The following is an 18,291-nucleotide window of genomic DNA, read 5'->3' on the forward strand; positions in this document are numbered from 1 at the left end:
ACTATATAAAGAAAGCTTTTTCTTTCTATAAGACTCTCTCATCTAAGATTTCTTTTCTGTCATGAAACCCTGATCCTTCTACAGAATGTATTTTCTACTTTTCTCACATTATTCCGTATTATTAGTTATCTGTATCACATTTTATCTACTTTGTATTATATTTAGGTATATATTTTATCCATCCTGCCATTTATCTAAGAAGTAAAAAATTGGGTCATTTTTTTATTTGTGTATACCTAGGACCTAGTTCACATCTTTTTCAGTTTGTTTAAAGGCCTATAAAGTCCTAGGACAGAACTAGTCTATAACGATTAGGCAACAAGTTAGGTGAGTAGTGTCATAGGGATAGAAAGGAATGGAAAAATTGTAGTGGATGGTGGGGGGGGGGTTGAGACACACACAGAGATTGAAAGTGTTCTTAAGAAGTATTTACTGCTATAAATCTGAAGTCAGTTATACAGTAGAATACTTTTGTTCCATTCTAAAAAAATGAAAATACCTTACAGCTGTTCACTGTTGGTCTTATTTTAGTAGGCCACTACAATCAAAAGACAGTTTTCATAATATTAAAAGAAAATCAGGGGGGAAAATAAATAATAGTTCAGAGAATTAAGTGTAAGTAGGAGCACTGATTTCATATTTTGGGAGTATTGTGATGACTAGAAGCTCCCAACTACATTTTACCTAAAGGTGATATGAGAAGGTTGTTAAGGGGTTATGTATATTTGGAATATGAAATCCTTTTCTTGTTGAACTAGAAAAAATCAGCAAAAGTGACCCAATGAAAGATGAGCTAATTAATTTGCAGTTATTGAAGTTATACAAATTTTAGTGTACTCATGGAGAAACATGTCATATTTTTATTTAAAAAAGCTTATAAGGTTTTAATTCTCTTTGTAATAACTTGTTTGAATCAAGATTCCCAGTCCTGAAAACAGTCACCCACGGCAATAAACAAACTGGAGGCTGAACTTATATGGGCATTTCATTGCAGAATTATAGCAAGAATAAAACTTTTGATTGACAAGGAACAGAGTCAAGGACTTCACTAATTTATTTGACTGTGTTCTGATAGACATTTAACAACTTTGTTACTGAATATGTTGTATACTCAATAAAATTTTCTTTATTACAAATTAATGTTTGTTTTTTTTATTGCACATGTATGGTAAATTCTAGGGTTTATTTCCTTTCACATTCAATGGGAGTTTGGGAAGGTATACCAAAAGCCAAGGGACACATAAATAAGTAAATTAAAAAAAAAGACTAGGAACCTTTATTATAGATTAAGGATTTTATTCTTTACAGTAAAAAAAGACAGTAGAGCAGCTTAGGTTCTTGGGATCTCTGTAGTGACAATTTTCCATGCCTCTTCTTTTCTAGAAAAATTCATGGAGCTCATGTCTGTACTTAAAAAACAACATGATTTTAGAGTTAGATAGTACTTTAGGTAATGATCTATTTCCAATCCCTACTTTTTACAGATAAAGAAACTGTGACCCAGAAAAGGTAATCAGTTTTTTTCAGGTGCACAAAGCTAGTTAGTTAGCAGATGGCTTTTGATGATTGTTAGTCCAATGCTTTTTTTTCCTACTATGTTGTATTGCTTTTTTTTTTAATTTCCACAGCACTCTGCTATGGGAAACTCATAATAACAAATATCTTTTCAATGAAAAATCGCCCCAAATTTGAAGTCTTTGAAGGGAAAAGGAAAGGAGGAAAAATGTAAATATACATATGAAATTTACTATTATGGGAGGTATTTAGCTCCTGTCCTACTAGTTTATGTTACAAACAGCTAAGGTTTTCTCCCCCAAAATGGCTTGTTCAAAAGGAAGATATTCAACAACTCCCTCCCAATCCCTTCCCATCTATTCTCTTAGACCTGGAGCTGGGTCAGCTATTTTGCACTAATAAGTTCACTTACTTGCAGTGGCTTTTCAGGTTCCTTTAGGACCTGATTTAGATAAAAGGAGAAGGATTCTTAAAGTGAAAGAAGTATCTAGATCAGAAGAAAATAAAGAACAGAAAAATAAAATACTGAATTGGTTTCATCATAAACTGAATAATAATAGTAATTGCTGCTTCCAAACCATTTCTTTACTTTTCTTCCTTCAAAGTCTGTGCAATTGGTTTATTCCAGTTACTCCATCATCATTTTCATTATTACTCTGGGACTGCTGGGTATATCCATGGAGAAAGTTTCAACATAGAGCTGATTTCACCCACTGGAAATTTATGGTGTGTAAAGCTATTCTGGATCCTTCCTTTTGACAGTACTTTTGTTCTAATCATATTGACCTTTTATTTCATTCCCCAGAGCAACTGTTGGAACAGTTTTTCCTTTTTCATTAATTTCTCTTACTTTCTTACCTAACTGGTGATGATTTATCCTCAATCTTCTCAGTGAGACTGGATGTTAATCCTATAGGAGCTTTCTCTCATCCCTCCTTTAAAACTTCTGTGTTATTATGAATTCTCCCTTCTTTTTGATGCAGAAGAAAAGTTATCCCTACTCATTGCTAAGTGCTTCTCATCTCTTTTCCTTTTTGATAACTGCACTAGTAGTCAACCCCATCCTCTTGTGTCTCTTCAGTTTCTTTTGACTCCTTATCTATCCACAAATATAAGCATATCTCACAAACTCTTAAGAAAGCCTTCAACCAACTACATTCATGGCTGGTGGCCTCCTTACTTTTTTATTCAGTCATAATCCTTCTTGATTTGAATCAGATTTCCTTTACTGTTTGACAGACCTTAACCAACCCCCTGTATTCTAAATATTCCTTCCACCTTTGTCTTTCAAGACTTACTTACCACATTCTTTTTAATTCACTGAACTTCCTATCTCATTGTGTTTGCTGATGCTCCTCAAGAATCTGCCTTCTGCCTTCATTTATTCTTTTTTCTTTTGCAATCTCATCCAATCCCAGAACCTGAAGTACATTCTCTAATCAGAAGACTTCCAAATCTGCATATCCTGTGTAGCTCATGTGGATTTTTCCTGATCTTCAGACCTACATTTTCACCTAGCATGTTAAATATATTCAAAATTGTACCTATGCTATCTGACATTTATTTGTTTTGGGAGATGGAGTGTCAGGTAGGAACAAAAAGTAGGTAGTATTATAGAGTACCTGAAGGGGAGTCAAGTGTAAAAAGACTAAAAAGGTAGGAAGAAGCCAGGTAGTAAGGGCTTTAAATGCTAAATAGCATTTTATATTTAGTCCCACAGGAAATAGGGAGCTACTGGAGCTCATGGTGGGGGAGGATTGGTGGTGACATAGTTAGACCTGTTTAGGAAAATCACTTTGGTAGCTGAGTAGAGGATTAACTGGAGTGGGGAGAGACTTGAGGCAGAGAAACCATTGTAATAGTCTAGGTTCAAGATAATAAAGTTGTGTACTAGGTCCTCACGTGGCCTCTGTGAATAGAGAAAAAATACACATGTTGTGAAGGTAGAAATTATAAAACTACAATAGATTGGCTTGTGGGATTAGTGCAAGTTGAGGAGTCAAGGATGACAGGTTTTGAATCTGGAAGGTTGACAACAGTTGGAAAGCTGAGAATAGGGTAGAGTTTGGGGGAAAAGATAGTAAATTCTGTTTTGGACATTTTGAGTTTGAGAGGCCTTGGGGGACGCCCATTTTGTGGTGTTTAGAAGGCAGTTCTTGAGTGTTACAGGACTTGATCAAGAGAGAAATTAGGGCCATATATAGTACATCTGGGAATTATCAGCATCAACATAGTTGAATCTATGGGAGCTGATAAAGTGGCTGATTGAGATAGTACAGGGAGAGAATAAGAGGGTCCAGAATTAGATGAAGATCCAGGGAAGGAAACTGAAGAGACCAGGCAAGAGCAATGTCATGAAAACCGAGAGAGTGTGCAGGAGGAACAGGTGGTTAACAGTGTCAAAGGTAACTGAAAGATCAAGCAGGATGAGGATAATGTGGGGAAAAAAAAACCACATAGATTTGCCAGTTGTGATATTGTTGGTAACTTTTGAGAGGGTAATTTCAGTTGTATGATGAGGCAGCAAGCCAGATTGTAGAGGTTCTAGAAGAGAATGAGAGTGGAGTCAAGTGGAAAAGTATTTATTAAGCTCTTACCATGTGCCAGTCATTATGCTAAGTGATGGGGATACAAAGAAGGGAAAAGAAGATAGTCCTTTATTTTTGGGAACTCATAGTCTATGTACATACAAAATATATACAGGAAAAGTCTATGTACATACAAAATATATACAGGAAAAGTAGGAAATAATAAGTGGAAGGCATCAACAATGGAAAATTGGGCAAGTTTTCTTGTAGAAGGTGGGATTTTAATTAGGATTAACCCAGGAAGCCTGGAGGAAGAGATGAGGAGTCACCTGATATATATGGCTTTTTAAACAGTTTATCCTGAAGGGATTGTCAGATCAAGAGGAATTTTTTAAGACTGAGAAAAACAGTGTGTTGTAGGTCATAGGGAAGCCAGTAGAAAGGGTGCAGTTAAAAGATTAGAGAGATAATGGGGGTGATAGTGGGGGCAGTTGCTGGAGAAGTTGGGTGGAAATGAGTATATGCAGAGGAGTTAGCTTTGACAAGAATGGTTACCTCTTCATTGAAGACAGGAAAAGATGAGGAGAGGAAAAGAGGGAGATCTTTTTGAATGACTTCAACAACTTTGAAGTGAGAGGGGTGCCTTGGAAGGCTTAAACAGGAATCAGAAGTTGTGGTGAGTGGGTTAGTGAAATTCACTAGAGAGGTGTAAGAGGTTTGTTTTGCTTTAGTAAAATTTGTAGTGGACTTAAGCATAGTTTGATGATTTTTCCCCAGCCCTGTTCTGTAGCGAATAGATAGGACAGAAGGATGTGAATGGTGGAAGTAATCCATGGTTGGGCTTTGGCAAGGCATAATTGGCAATAGTATGAGAGGCAAGAGGTTGGAGTGTGGAGGTTTGTGTAGCATTTAATTGACTCACCCAGGTGTTGAGCTTGTGAAGGGATGGAAATGTAGTGAGTACAGGGATGATGGGAAAGGACTCAAAGTTGGAAGGATTGGAGGTCACAATTAGGATCAAGAGCAAGATTAGAGGCTGTAAGGCAGAGGGAGAAGATAGAATAATAAAAAATTGTGGTCAGATTAAAGAATTTTTGTTGATGTGAAGGACTGCTTAACAGTCATAAATCTCCTTATTTGTTCAGTTGAATCTGTCAGTTTTTCCCCCATGTAGGAATGTTTTAGTTTTCTTTGGGGTAGGGCCTGAATTTTGTTCAGTATTTCTCATTTTATCCTTCAGGTGTGAACTAGTGGCAGTGTATACATTTGACAGTATGATAGAGGTAACCTTTCTAGTTTCTATATGTTGCTTGTGTAGACTGAATTATTTAAAAAATGTGTCATGGAATTCAGGTTTGAAAATTGACTGGAGTTTTATTTAGATTCTCAGCAAAAAGTAGAGTAGAATAATAATATGGGGCAGGATGCTACTTTGGCATTCTAGAGTTTACCAGTAATAGAGTTTAAACATATAGAGGAAAAAGGGTGGGGCAATCAAAAGGAGAGTTGCCTACTGTTCACCTAAGGCAACAATAATAATGACACTTAAAAGTATCAATCAACAAGCATTTATTAAGAATAATTATGTACAGGGTGGCCAGGTAGCACAGTGAGTAAGAGCACCAGCCCCAGAGTCGGGATGACCTGGGATCAAATCCGGGCTCTGATACTTAGCACCACACCCAGAAATAACTGGCCGTGTAACCTTGAGCAAATTACTTAACCTCAATTGCATTAAAAAAAAAAAAGAATAATTATGTACTACAGAATGATAGTTTATGGGGATGCAAAGATTAAAATGAAAATTTCGGGTTTTGAGGATTTTATGTTATGATAGACATCTATAAAATATGTACTGAACATATGCATAAAGAATACAAACCAGGTGGTTTTGATAGAGCACTAGAAGCTGGGGTCAGGAAAGATTCTATGTAGAAAGGTATCCACATTCAAGATAAGTTTTTAAGGAAATAGCATTCCAAAAGCTAAAGGTGATGAAAGAGAACATTCCAGGCACAGGGAACAACCAATACAAAGGTACTGATAGCAAGTAGGTCATTGTAGATGGACCTCAGAGGGTAGTAATTCGTAATAAGCATGGAAGACTGAGAAGAGGCAAGACTGAAGAACTAAACCTCCAGAAATAAGAATATTTTTTTGGTCCTAGAGGTAACAGGGAGGCACTGGGGTTTATTGAGGGTGTGTATGTGTGCAGGGGCAAGTAGGGAGAAGGGTATGTGTGCATGTGACATAATTAGGCCTGTGCTTTAGAAAAATAATGTGGAGAATAAATTGGAGTGGAGAGAGACCTAAGGCAGGGAAACTAAAAAGGAGGCTGTTGTGGTAGGTAGTCCACATGAAAGGTAATGAAGACCTGAACTAGAGTGGCTGCAGAGTGAGTGCAGAGTTTATAAATACTTCATAAGGATTCTGTTAGGTAGGTAGTACAAGTGTTCTCATTCCCATTTGAAGGAAACTGAGATCTTACAGATAGTAAAAGCTGGAATTCAAAGTCAGGTCTATCGATGAGTCAGTATTCTTTTCACTATACCAACCTGCTATATATAGCTATATATCTATATTAGTCTTCTCTTCCTGTCCCTCCCCCAGCCTTTACCATTCATTCTTCTCTTTGGAAGCAAAGCATTAAGTTATCAAATTTGTAGGTAAATTAAAATTAAGTAAGGATTAAGACTTAAATAGAAATTTACAAGGCCTGTTATAAACTACTAGTTGGTTATCATAACAAAATAGCCTACATGCAAATTCTGGTACACAGTGTAGCCTTCCAGATATAAAATCTATATTCCTCAGCCTTAAATTTAGAGCTGTGTTAAGTAAGTTCAGTGGTTCCCTGTTATTTCTAGGATGAAATGCAAACTCCTCTATTTGGCATTTAAAACTCTTCGCAACTTACCTTTCAGTCTTGCTTTATATTACTCCCTATTATACACTATGATCCAGCCTAGACTTTGTAATTTCTACTTGCACAGCATTCAATCTTCAGTTTGTGTGCAGTTTTACTGACCATACCCTGAGTCTTGATTGCATTTTCTTCTCACCCTAGTTTCTTCTCATCCCTAGTTCCATCAAAACTCAGTTGAAGATCACCTTCTGCTTAAAGCCTTTCCAGATCACTCTAGTTGCAACTGTGTGCTCCCTGCCCCTGTTTGCCAACTGTGTATATTTTGTGTATGGATGTGTAGAGATACACATACATTTATTTTCCTTGATATAATGTAAGTTCCTTGAGAACAGGAACTGTTTCAGTTTTTTCTCTTTATCTCTAGTAGTGCCCTAGCATAGTACCTGACACATAGTAGACATGTAATAAATGTTTATTGCTTGCTTGATCTATGTGGTCTGGTCCCCATCTACTTTATCTTACTTTCCACGCTACTACTACCTGGTACGTTGTTCTAGCCAAACTTTTCTACCTATTGTTCCCTTTATAGCTAAATGTTATCCTTCTTTCAAGGCCCAGGTAAAATTTTAACTACCAAATGAAATCTTTGATATCCCAGTTCTTAGTGAATATTATTCCTTTACACTTATGTTTATACCACTCATTTGGTATTTAGTACAAGGTAGCATATGTCTGTTTTATGTTTATATTATGGATATGTACATTGCCCAATTCACATTAGGTCCTTAATGTTTGTTGACAATGTTAAAGTATTTGAAATAGTATAGATGATATTTCTGAGGAACAGAAAGATTAAATTATATAGTTAATAGTACAACCAAAATGAGGAGGTTGAAACTCCTCTAGTCCTAAATCAATGCTTCTTTGTGAACTACCAATGGAACCAAAGTTGTCTTAATTTTTTTGTCTAGTTTTTTCCATTTTTTTTTACCCAATTCTGAAGTATTTTGAAATGTAAGAGTTTAGATCTCACTTCAAGGGCTGGTAAGCCTTTAACTTGAGATGGACACTTTTAATACTAACTGCTGTTTACTAGCTTAAGACAGATTGCCCAGATCTTAAAGATCTTGATGGAAAAGATTTAGTTTTATTTTGAGATAAATTTTCAAATAAAATATTTCCTTAATAGAATGACTTTTGGATGACTTGAACATTAGGCTATAGTGCTTTGGAGTGTTCTGTTACCTTTGGAGTCACTGAAAATTTCTCAGAACCCTGAATTCAAAATCAGAAGACATGAAGTTTTGAATTGTAGCTCTCCTACTTATTATCTATGTGACTCTGGGCAAGTTTATAGGCTTTTATGGATTCTAGTTTCCTCATTTATAAAGCAAGAGGGTCAGATTAGACTATCCTGGGTTTTTAATCTAGGGTTTGTGAACTTGTTTTAAAAAATATTTTGATAACTATGCTTCAATATAATTGGTTTCCTTTGTAATATTATATATTTTGTTTTATGCATTTGAAAACATTATTCTGAAGGGTTCCATAGCTTTCACTGCAATGCCAAAGGGGTCTATGAGATTTAAAAAAAAAGCTAATCCCTGGGCTAAACAATGTCTTAAAATTCCTTTGGTTTTAAAATCCCATAATCTGATGAGTATTTTATTTAAGATCATAATGGTTCTGTAAGTGGCAACATTTGAACGCTGAAGTCTCATGAATCCAAGTTCACATATTATTTTTGATTTTTTTAAAAAATATACTTTGTAATACTTACAATTTGTTTAATATTGAGCTTACTATGTGCTCATGTTACTATGTTCTCTTTTCCTTACAAAAACTTTGTGAAGTTTTAAAAGTATTGAGGAGGTGGGGTGGACATAAGCTAGAGAGTATCTGAAGCAAGAATTGAATCTAGGTTTCCCTCTGTTCACTGAACTATGTTGTCTCTTATTATTTAATAGTGAGTTTAATGAAATGGTATATGACATTTCTACATTAGATTCTAAGTGTGAACTAGGATTTTTTTCTTTTTCACATTTTCCAGTATCACTGTTAAAATTCTCATTTTAAACTAAAGACTTGTTTGTAGTTTGGCTGGTGGTAGGTATCTGTAGGTTTATATGTGTGTTTATATGTACATATACAAACACATATGAAATTATATAAATGAAATATGTAGATATATCTGTACATATATAAAGAATCCAGATTTGTGAATCTAAATTTTATTTAGCCTTACTTTTACAAGAAGCTTCCTTTAAACTTTCAAAATAATACTAAATACAAATATAAATTGGGAGAAATTGATCAATCTGTTTTGATAATGTTTTAATATAGGGGAAGTCCTGACAAGCTCTTTTATATCCTTTTTCATTTTTTACTTTCGAAAACTCTCAGTTCGTCAGATTTCTTGATGTTAATATTAATAATAACTAGCATTTATTCAGTCCTTCAAAATTTATAGGATGCTTTACAACTATAGTCTTATTTTATCTTTACAACAGTCCTGGGAGGTAGGTGCTATAGTATTTTACAGATGAAGAAACTGAGGCAGACAAGTTAAGTGGCTTGCCCAGGCCTACATATCGTATCTAAGGCTGAATTTGAACTCTGGTCTTCCTGACTCTGGATCCAAAGACACTGCTGCCACCTAGCTGCCTCTAGCAAATTTCAGTTCTGCTTTGATACATGTTTTGTACCTTTTATTCTTTCTTATCTCATAATTGAAGAGGAAATAAATTATTCTTTTGGAAATAATTGGCTTTACAATTAAAAACCTTTTGGGGTGGACGCTAATGTTAGATAAATTTATTTCCAGTTAGAATAATTATTTCCATTTCAAGGTTCACAGGAAAAATGATTTTTAAAGGTTGGATCATTTTTTATACTATTCAAATTTTTATCTATCAGACAGATCCATTTTTTTTTCTGATTGGCAGTAGCTGAAATGTTAAACTATTCTCTGATCTTTTTAAAAAAAATTAAGTAGCAGTAATTGTTTACCCCAACATGGTATAAAGGTTAACACAGTAACTACTTTTGCCTTTGCTATGAAGTAAAAGGTTAACTGTCTCTTTTTTTTTTTCCCTTTGACAGAGCAAATTCGATTAAAAAATATCAGAAAAGTGTATGGAAGATGTTTATGGTATCGTTTGCGGTTATTAAAACCCCAGCCAAATGTAATTCCCACAATAAAGTAAGTATCGACTCTTCATTCAGAAAGTATTTAATTGCCTACTAAGTGCAAGGCACTGTGCTGAGAAAACATTGATTTCCTGCTGTTGGAAGATTAAATATGTTCATAAGTAAATAATATAAAAGGCAGAATATGATAAGTGCCCGAAGAGGGCTTCAAACAAAACTGAAAGTTTAGAGAAAGATGAGCTTGTTTCTGCTTTGGGGGGAATCAGGGAAGTTTTCATGGGATTGAGTAATACCTTGAAGGAAGGGTATAGGATTTCAACCAATTGGAAATTGGGAGAGCTATATTCTAGGTGAAGGAAATAGTATAAACAAAAGAAAGGAAGTTGTTGGGGGAAAGTCAGATAGGTCAGTTTATCTAGAGATTGGGGAATAAGGTTGGAGAAATAGGTAAGGACAGACCTTGAAGAACTTTGGATACTAGGCTAATAATTTCGATTTTTTTTCAGTAAATAGTAAATAAATCAATCAATAAGCATTCAACAAATACCTGTTATATGCTTTGAAAGAAACTAGGGATTTTAAGATGGTAATGGTGAGGAAGGAGTAAATTCCAGTCACTGGGGAGAGCCTAGGCAAAGGCATGAAAATGGAGGCTGCTGTGTTATGTGTGAGGAATGGTAATTTGATTGGACTCTGAAGGGGAGTGATATATAATAAGGCTAGAAAAGTAAGTTGGGAACAGAAGGGCTTTGACTGCTCAGTAAAAGGGAGGAGCCACTGGAGTTTATGGAGTAGGAGAGTGAAATGATCAGACCTGTACTTTTGGAATATTACTTGGGAAACTTTATGGAGAGTAGTTTAGAGAGGGGAGAGATGGAATTTTGTCCTTTAGGAAGACTATTGGGACAATGATACATGGGGTGGACTGAGGCAGGGAAGTCAATTGAAAGCATCTTATAACTCTACAAAGAAGTAAAGAGAGCTTACACTACTATGATGGTGGTAAGAATCAATTGAAAGACTTGGTTGCTAGAATGGACAATTAAAGGAGAGAGAAGAGTCAAAGGTAATTGATGTTTTGACCCTGGGTGCCTGGGAGACTGGTGGTGCTATTAATAGGAAGCAGGAGTATTAGGAGAAGCCCTCTTGTATTCATGCCTTTTGCTTATGTTTCCTATGCCTAGAATGCCCTTTTCTCTTCTTTGCTGATTTCCTACCCATCCTTTAAAACCCATTTCACCTCCTTTATTAAGTATTCACAATCTTTCTTGTCAGTAACAAACTTTCCTTGGGCTGCACACAACTTTTTATTTTGGAACTCTAATGTTTGTCACGTAATGGTATATATTATAGATGTCTCTTTGTTTTGTTCCTCCTTCTCCCCTATTAAAATAAAAGCTCCATGAGGGCAAGGACTGTTTCGTATGTAAGTTTTGTATCCCCATTGCCTAGCACAGCATTCTTTAGTAGGTGCTTAATAATACCTAACATAGTGTTTTAAATTTTGCAGAATACTTTACATACATCATCTCATTTGAACATCAAAACAGCCTCATAAGCTAGTTACTACAGATATGTTTATCTCCATTTTATAAATGAGAAAGCAAATTCAGACAACTTGGGGTAGTAGTTGGAGGGAAAAGGTTTTAAAATGATGAGTTTATTTTTGGATAAATTGAGTTGATGTGACAAGGGTATTGAGGTAGAGATGTCCAGGAAGCAAAATATTGAAGATTAGATTAGAAATACATGCATAGAGGTTTAATCTGGAGTGTGTGCAACAAGTTAGAAAGAAAAGAATATTGAGAATAGAACCTTGGAAACCTCACATTTATGAGTGAGAGCGTGAAAGGAGCCAGTGAAGGAGCTAGCCAAATTTTTCCTCATCTTTGTTTATTTTATTATTGAGGCATTTAAGTAATCCTTTTAAAACACATTTCTAGCACTATTACTCTGGCAGTAGTAGTTTTCAAAGAGGTAATGTGATGGTGATGACCAGATCAACATTACAGCTTCATAGCTAAGACTTAAAAAAAAAAAAAAAAAGCTAAATAGATGCTTAAATGAAACATTCTGGCTTTAGTGCCTTTAGGTATTTTACTTTGGATAGATTTGGATAAATTTTTATTTTCCTTAATGTGTGAAAAGATAGAGAAATATCTTCTTAGTTGTAAAGAGCTTTCTCTTGTTTGCAAAACATTCTTGTGTTAACAGTAAGAACAATTACAACAAAAATGAAACCCCACAAAAAACTCAAAGTGGTTTTTCTCACTGTTTGTAAAGGATTAACTTTGTTTATTTTAGACCTCAGATATATTTAAAATATGTATTTTAAAATACATATAAAATAAAGGGTAGAATTAATCTTTTTAATTAATAGCTTGAAATTGTTGTTTATAGCATTTTGCTGGCTGCATTTTAAATTTACTTTCAGACATATGGTTTAATGATGATTATGATGAGACAATTAGGTAAATCATTTTTGTTCTCCTGCTCTGGTGCCCATTGATATTTAGATTGATACTTGATGATATTTTGAAACTCTTGTGTAACTTTGTCTATAACTTACTTTACTGGGAATACTAAACAGTTTCTGATTCACTTTAAATAAAAGTAAAACTTAAAAGCTGTTTAGATTCAGAGGAAAGGTAGATGCTGATACTAGCTTAGATAGTTGAAAAACCATTGTGAACCTTTATGTTTCTTTAATCCTAGAATAGTTTTTGAAATTAAAAAAAATAATCATTGTAGTTCCTAGTTTGTCTTTTTCTCCATTCTTAATGCAGGGGCCAAATGTGGGAAATTCCAAAGAAATAATTTGTGAACTATGTTTTAGGAAGACCCTGAAGGCTGCTCAAGTTGGAGTCCAATAGTTCCTTGTCTCAACACCCAATGTGGAACTATTATGTTAAGTTTTCTTAGTTTCTAGTACAAGCCTCCAAACCTAAGTGTGTACCTTGTTTTTATTTCCACTAAAAGGTTCAATAATTAGTAAATGGATTAGCCTATTAAATAATAATTGTAGCCATTGAGTTTAAATGTTATAGCATAATTTTGTTGAACTGAACCAGATTTTGTGTTTGTTGTTTTTGATCATCCTGGTTTTTTTTCCTTGCAGTTTTCAAACAAATCAAAATATATACCTCTGTTTACATCATACTCATTTTTTTCCCCCCAAACAGGAAAATAATTCTGCTTGCAGGGTGGGCATTGTTTTTATTCCTTGCATACAAAGTTTCCAAAACAGACAGAGAGTATCAAGAATACAACCCTTATGAAGTCTTAAATTTGGATCCTGTAAGTAGTGATTTTTGTGTAATGCACATTACTTTAATAAACCCATGAAAATTAGTTTAGGCCCAAGTCTTACCAGAAATCAGATAGTGGGCAAATAAAAGTTTGCAATTCAGAGTTCTGGTCTTAAATTTTTTTTTAGGATATTTTCATCAAGATTAATTTTTACTGGTAAAATACTTAAGTAGGCAGAATTTTTTTCTAAACAAGTATCTGTAAAGCTGGTTAAATGAGCAGAATTAAAGAATCTGAGGTGCAGATGTGTCTAAGATCCTAGAATCATAGATATAGAGCTGGAGGAGACCTAAACCTAAAGTGAACAATACAGATTAGTCAAGAAGCATTTATTAAGCACCTATTATGATCTAAGTGTTGGGGATACAAAAATAAAACCATTCCTGTTGTCAGGAATCTTACATTCTTTTGGAGGAGAGAACATGTATATATATAAGGATATTCAAAATACATAAAAATAAATACAAGTTAACTTTTTTGGTGGAGGGAAGAAGATACCAACAGAGGAATCAGAAAAGGCTTCATGTAGAAAGAGGTGCTGTAGCAGAGTTTGTTGGAAACTAGGGAGTCAAAGAAGTGGAGGTGAGTCAAGAGGGCATTCCTTCTGTGTTTTGATCAGGTCTTATGAATGGGACCTTGACTCAGTGATGTTATTTGCAATAAGTAATTGGACAAATCCAAAGTTGCTTGAAGGTTTAGAATTGATGGTGGAAAATATAAGGGAAAACAATATTTAGCTATGATATTCTTCTTCCCCTCTCCTATGTGAGATGCTATTTTCAAATTGATGAACAACTAGGAAATTTCTTTTAGAGTGTGCCTAGCATTTTAGAATGGAAAGGGAAAAGTGGTCTGGTTTGGCTGCCTTATCCTACGGATGATAAAATATAGCCTCCTTCAGATTGAGATTTGTCCAGAGTCTGTTAGTGGCACAGACAGGATTTAATTTCTTTCCTCTTTCCTCCCAGTTCCTCCCATTTTCCCCATACCTCAGCACAGAAAAACTGCTAAGTGGGATTGGTTGAGCCTGTAAAACATGTTTTTATAATAGTGTTTGAATTGCATGCTATTAAGTGTACCCTATATTGTTTTATGTAGAAGAAATTTTCAGGTTTTATTAATTGATCTATAAATACTTTAGAAATAAGTGAAAAAAATTATAAGTAAGCATGGTAACTTTTTGGAAATTTAATACTCTAAAGTAAAAGCATAAAGAAAAGTTTTAAAGGTAATTATTAGTTGAGACATTAAGTTGATCAAAGAAATATTGGTAAATAAATAGAGCTGAACAAGTCTTCTAATTTTTATGTTGTAAATTAAACTATTTCACTTGATGTCTTTTTTTTTTTTTGGAAGGCAATTGGGGTTAAGTGACTTGCCCAAGGTCACACGGCTAGTTTTTGTATTAAGTATCTGAGGCCGGATTTGAACTTAGGGCCTCCTGACTCCAGGGCTGGTACTCTATTCACTGTGCCACCTAGCTGCCCCAATGACTCTTTTGGCTAAAAGATTTTATTTACTCTAAGACACTTCCATGATATTTAAATCTGAGTGTAATATTTTATTTTATGGAATGTCAGCTGTGGATTCTACAAGTGGTAAAACTTTTTTCTTAGTTCATTGCTGTATGCATTTTAGGTTATGTAATATGGTGGATTGTATAGTGCAGCCTCATTTACTTAGTAGTAACGTTTTTCTTTTTTCTTTTAGGGGGCAACAGTAGCAGAAATTAAGAAACAATATCGTTTACTGTCACTTAAATATCATCCAGATAAAGGAGGAGATGAAGTTATGTTCATGAGGATAGCTAAGGCCTATGCTGCGTAAGTGTCTTGTTTGCATTCTCTAATATATGTTAAACTTTTTTTTTTTTGGCTTGAGAACAAAAGCAGCAATTTAATTTCTAAAAGGAAGTGGGGAAAAAAGTTATTCATTCTTTTCAGTCTTTTCCACATAGTTCAGTCTCTGTGATTCTTTTTTTTTTCAAATGCTTTATTAACTTCTGATTTACATCATTCATTTCCGCCAGATTTTGAGTTACAAACTTTCTCCCCGTTTTCCCCCTACCTACCGCCCCAAAATAGCAATCCCACAGGATATCCCCTCCTCCAATTGGCTCTTTCCCATATTTTCTCCCATACCCCTTTCCACTTTTCCAGTGGATCGTTATGCCCCAGTGCCTGTATATTTTATTTCCCAATTACATGTAAAATAGTATTAATAATAGTATATATATATATATATGTATATATTTGAATATTTGATTTTAAAACTTTGAATTCCAGATTCATCCCTTCCTCCCTTGTCACCCACCCTTACTGGGAAGATAAGCAGTTCAGTATAGGTTGTACATGTGTGGCTAATGCAAAACAATAAAATAGTACATATATTGTAAAAGACTGACTATATTTCCCTCCCTCCTATCCCACCTCCCACTTGTTCTGTTCTCTACTTTGATCCTGTCCCTTTTCAAAAGTGGGTGCTTCCAACTTTCCTCCCCCTCAGCCTGCCCTCCCTTCCATCATACCCCCTCTCATCCCCTTCCCCCCCTACTCTCCTGGAGGGTGAGATACCCTATTTAGTGTGTATTTCATTCCTTCCTCAAACCAAATTCAATGGGAATAAGGTTGACCCATTCCCTTTTGCCTTCCTATTCTTCCCCTCCATTGTAACCATTTTCTCTTGCCTCTTCTGTGTAAGATAGTTTACTCCATTGTCTCTCCCCATCTCCTCTCATTATATTCCTCTCTCACCTCTTAATTTCACCTTTTACAAAGTATCATCCCTTTCTGTTAAGTTGGTCCTGTGCCCTCTATCTATGTATACCTGTAAACATATGCCCATAAATCCTCATATATAGACATATATATATATGTATATATATATATATATTCCCTTCAACTACTGAGAAAGGTTTCCTAAGTTAATAGTTCAACTTTGATAAGTTCCTTATGATTTCTTTTCCCTATTTACCTTCTCATGCTTCCTGTATCTGAATGTCAAATTTTCTATTCATCTCTGATTTTTTTTGTTAAGAATGCTTGAAAGTCCTCTGTTCCATTGAATGACCATATTTTCCCCTGAAACATGATACTCAGTTTTGCTGGGTAGGTGACTCTTGGTTTTGATCCCAGCTCCTTTGACCTCCGGAATATCATATTCCAAGCCCTTCGATCCCTCAGTGTAGAAGCTGCCAGATCTTGGGTTATCCTGATTGTGTTTCCACAATATTCAAATTGTTTCTTCCTGGCTGCTTGTAATATTCTCTCCTTAATCTGGGAATTCCAGAACCTGGCTATAATATTCCTAGGAGTTTTCTTTTTCGGATCTTTTCCAGGAGGTGATCAGTGTATTCTTTCAACCTATTTTTTTGCCCTCTGGTTCTAAAACATCAGGGCAGTTTTCTTTGAGAACTTCCTGGAGGATGATTTCTAGATTCTTACTTTGATCATGGCTTTCAGGTAGTCCAATAATTTTTAAATTATCTCTCCTGGATCTATTTTCCAGGTCAGTGGTTTTTCCCATGAGATATTTCACATTGCCTTCTGTTCTTTCATTTGTTTGGATCTGTTTAACATCATCTTGATTTCTCATAAAGTCATTAGCTGCCATTTGCTCCAATCTAATTCTGAAGCAATGATTCTCCTCATTGAGCTTTTGAGATTCTTTTTCCATCTGGCAAATTCGGCTTTTTAAGGCATTCTTCTCCTTATTGCCTTTTTGAGCCTCTTTTGCCATTTGAGTTAGTCTGTTTTTTAAGGTGTGATTTTCCTCAGTCAGGCTGTTGACTCTCATTTCATAATTTTCTTGCATTGTTCTCATTTTTCTTCCCAATTTTTCCTCCACTTCTTTTTTTTTTTTTAAAGCAATTGGGGTTAAGTAATTTGCTCAAGGTTACACAGCCAGTTATTTCTGGGTGTGGTGCTGAGTATCTGAGCCCAGATTTGATCCAGGTCATCCTGACACTGGAGCCGGTGCTCTTACTTGCTGAGCCACCTGGCCGCCCCTAAGCAATTGTGGTTAAGTAACTTGCTCAAGGTTACACGGCCAGGTGTTTCTGGGTGGGTCTGGGTGGGTGCTAAGTGTCTGAGCCCGGGATTCGATCTCCAGGTCTTCTCAACACTGGAGCCGGTGCCCTTACTCGCTGTGCTACCTGGCCGCCCCCTTCCACTTCTTCTTAAGGTCCTCTATGGCCTGTAACCAGCTCGTATTTTCCTTTGAAGTTTTTGGTGCAGGAGTTCTGACTTCACTGTCTTCCTCCTGTTCCATGCTTTGCTCCTTTTTGTCCCCAAAATAGGAGTCTAATACTGGGTTCTTCTGTTTGCTTTGTTTCCTTTGCCTGGTCATGTCGCCCCTCAGTCACTTGACCCTTGGGCTTTTTGCCACAGTAGGACTCTGCCACCAGACAGGGGAGCTTTCGTCCCAAATGCTGGGGTTTTCTCAGCTGCTGGAGGTATTAGTTGGGTGCCCTCTCTGAGGTCTCCATACTCTGGCAAACTGGACACACACCCCAGGACCTCCACCCTAGACTGCAATCCAGATCCAAGCAGGCAAGAGCGATTACCCCTCAGACTGGTGCTTGGTCCCCCTACACTCTGCAGGCCAGGAGGTGAAGCTGCCATGTGGTGCTGGCTGGCTGTGCCCGCGTCTCAGTGGCTTCTCGCCCTGGGGGTAAAAGTCATGCGCTCCCATTTACTGGATCCCAAAGTCCGGACTGCACTGACCTCTCACTTTGTCCTTCATATCTATGTGTTGATAAATCTGGAAATGGGTACAGCTGCTGCTGCTCTGGAGTCCCCCTGGCCAGCGGCTGGTCAAGCCTACCCTGGGGCTAAAGCTTCGGCTCGGCTCCCAGAGCACTGTGCTGGCTGATTCCTGCCAGCCTCCCGGGCTGTCCTCAGCAGGAGGTTAGCTTCTCTGTGT

General features: G+C 36.1%; 1 protein-coding gene across 4 annotated transcripts in view; it reads left to right on the plus strand.

Moving 5' to 3' along the window:
- The window catches only part of SEC63 (SEC63 homolog, protein translocation regulator), a 78,703-nt gene that overhangs the window by 11,824 nt on the left and 48,588 nt on the right, over positions 1-18,291 (plus strand). For 3 of the 4 annotated variants that reach the window (XM_069077103.1, XM_069077106.1, XM_069077105.1), the window contains 2 exons: positions 10,012-10,111; positions 15,079-15,191. In XM_069077103.1, the coding sequence (XP_068933204.1) occupies positions 10,012-10,111; positions 15,079-15,191 (213 nt within the window). Of the gene's footprint in view, positions 1-10,011; positions 10,112-13,241; positions 13,357-15,078; positions 15,192-18,291 lie in introns of all 4 variants that reach the window. The other variant, XM_069077102.1, reaches the window with a different exon arrangement.

This window comes from Petaurus breviceps, unplaced genomic scaffold (genome assembly GCF_028583685.1).
Source record: "Petaurus breviceps papuanus isolate PSGF00001 unplaced genomic scaffold, PetGlider_PUasm1.0 90977, whole genome shotgun sequence".
NCBI lineage: Eukaryota > Metazoa > Chordata > Mammalia > Diprotodontia > Petauridae > Petaurus > Petaurus breviceps.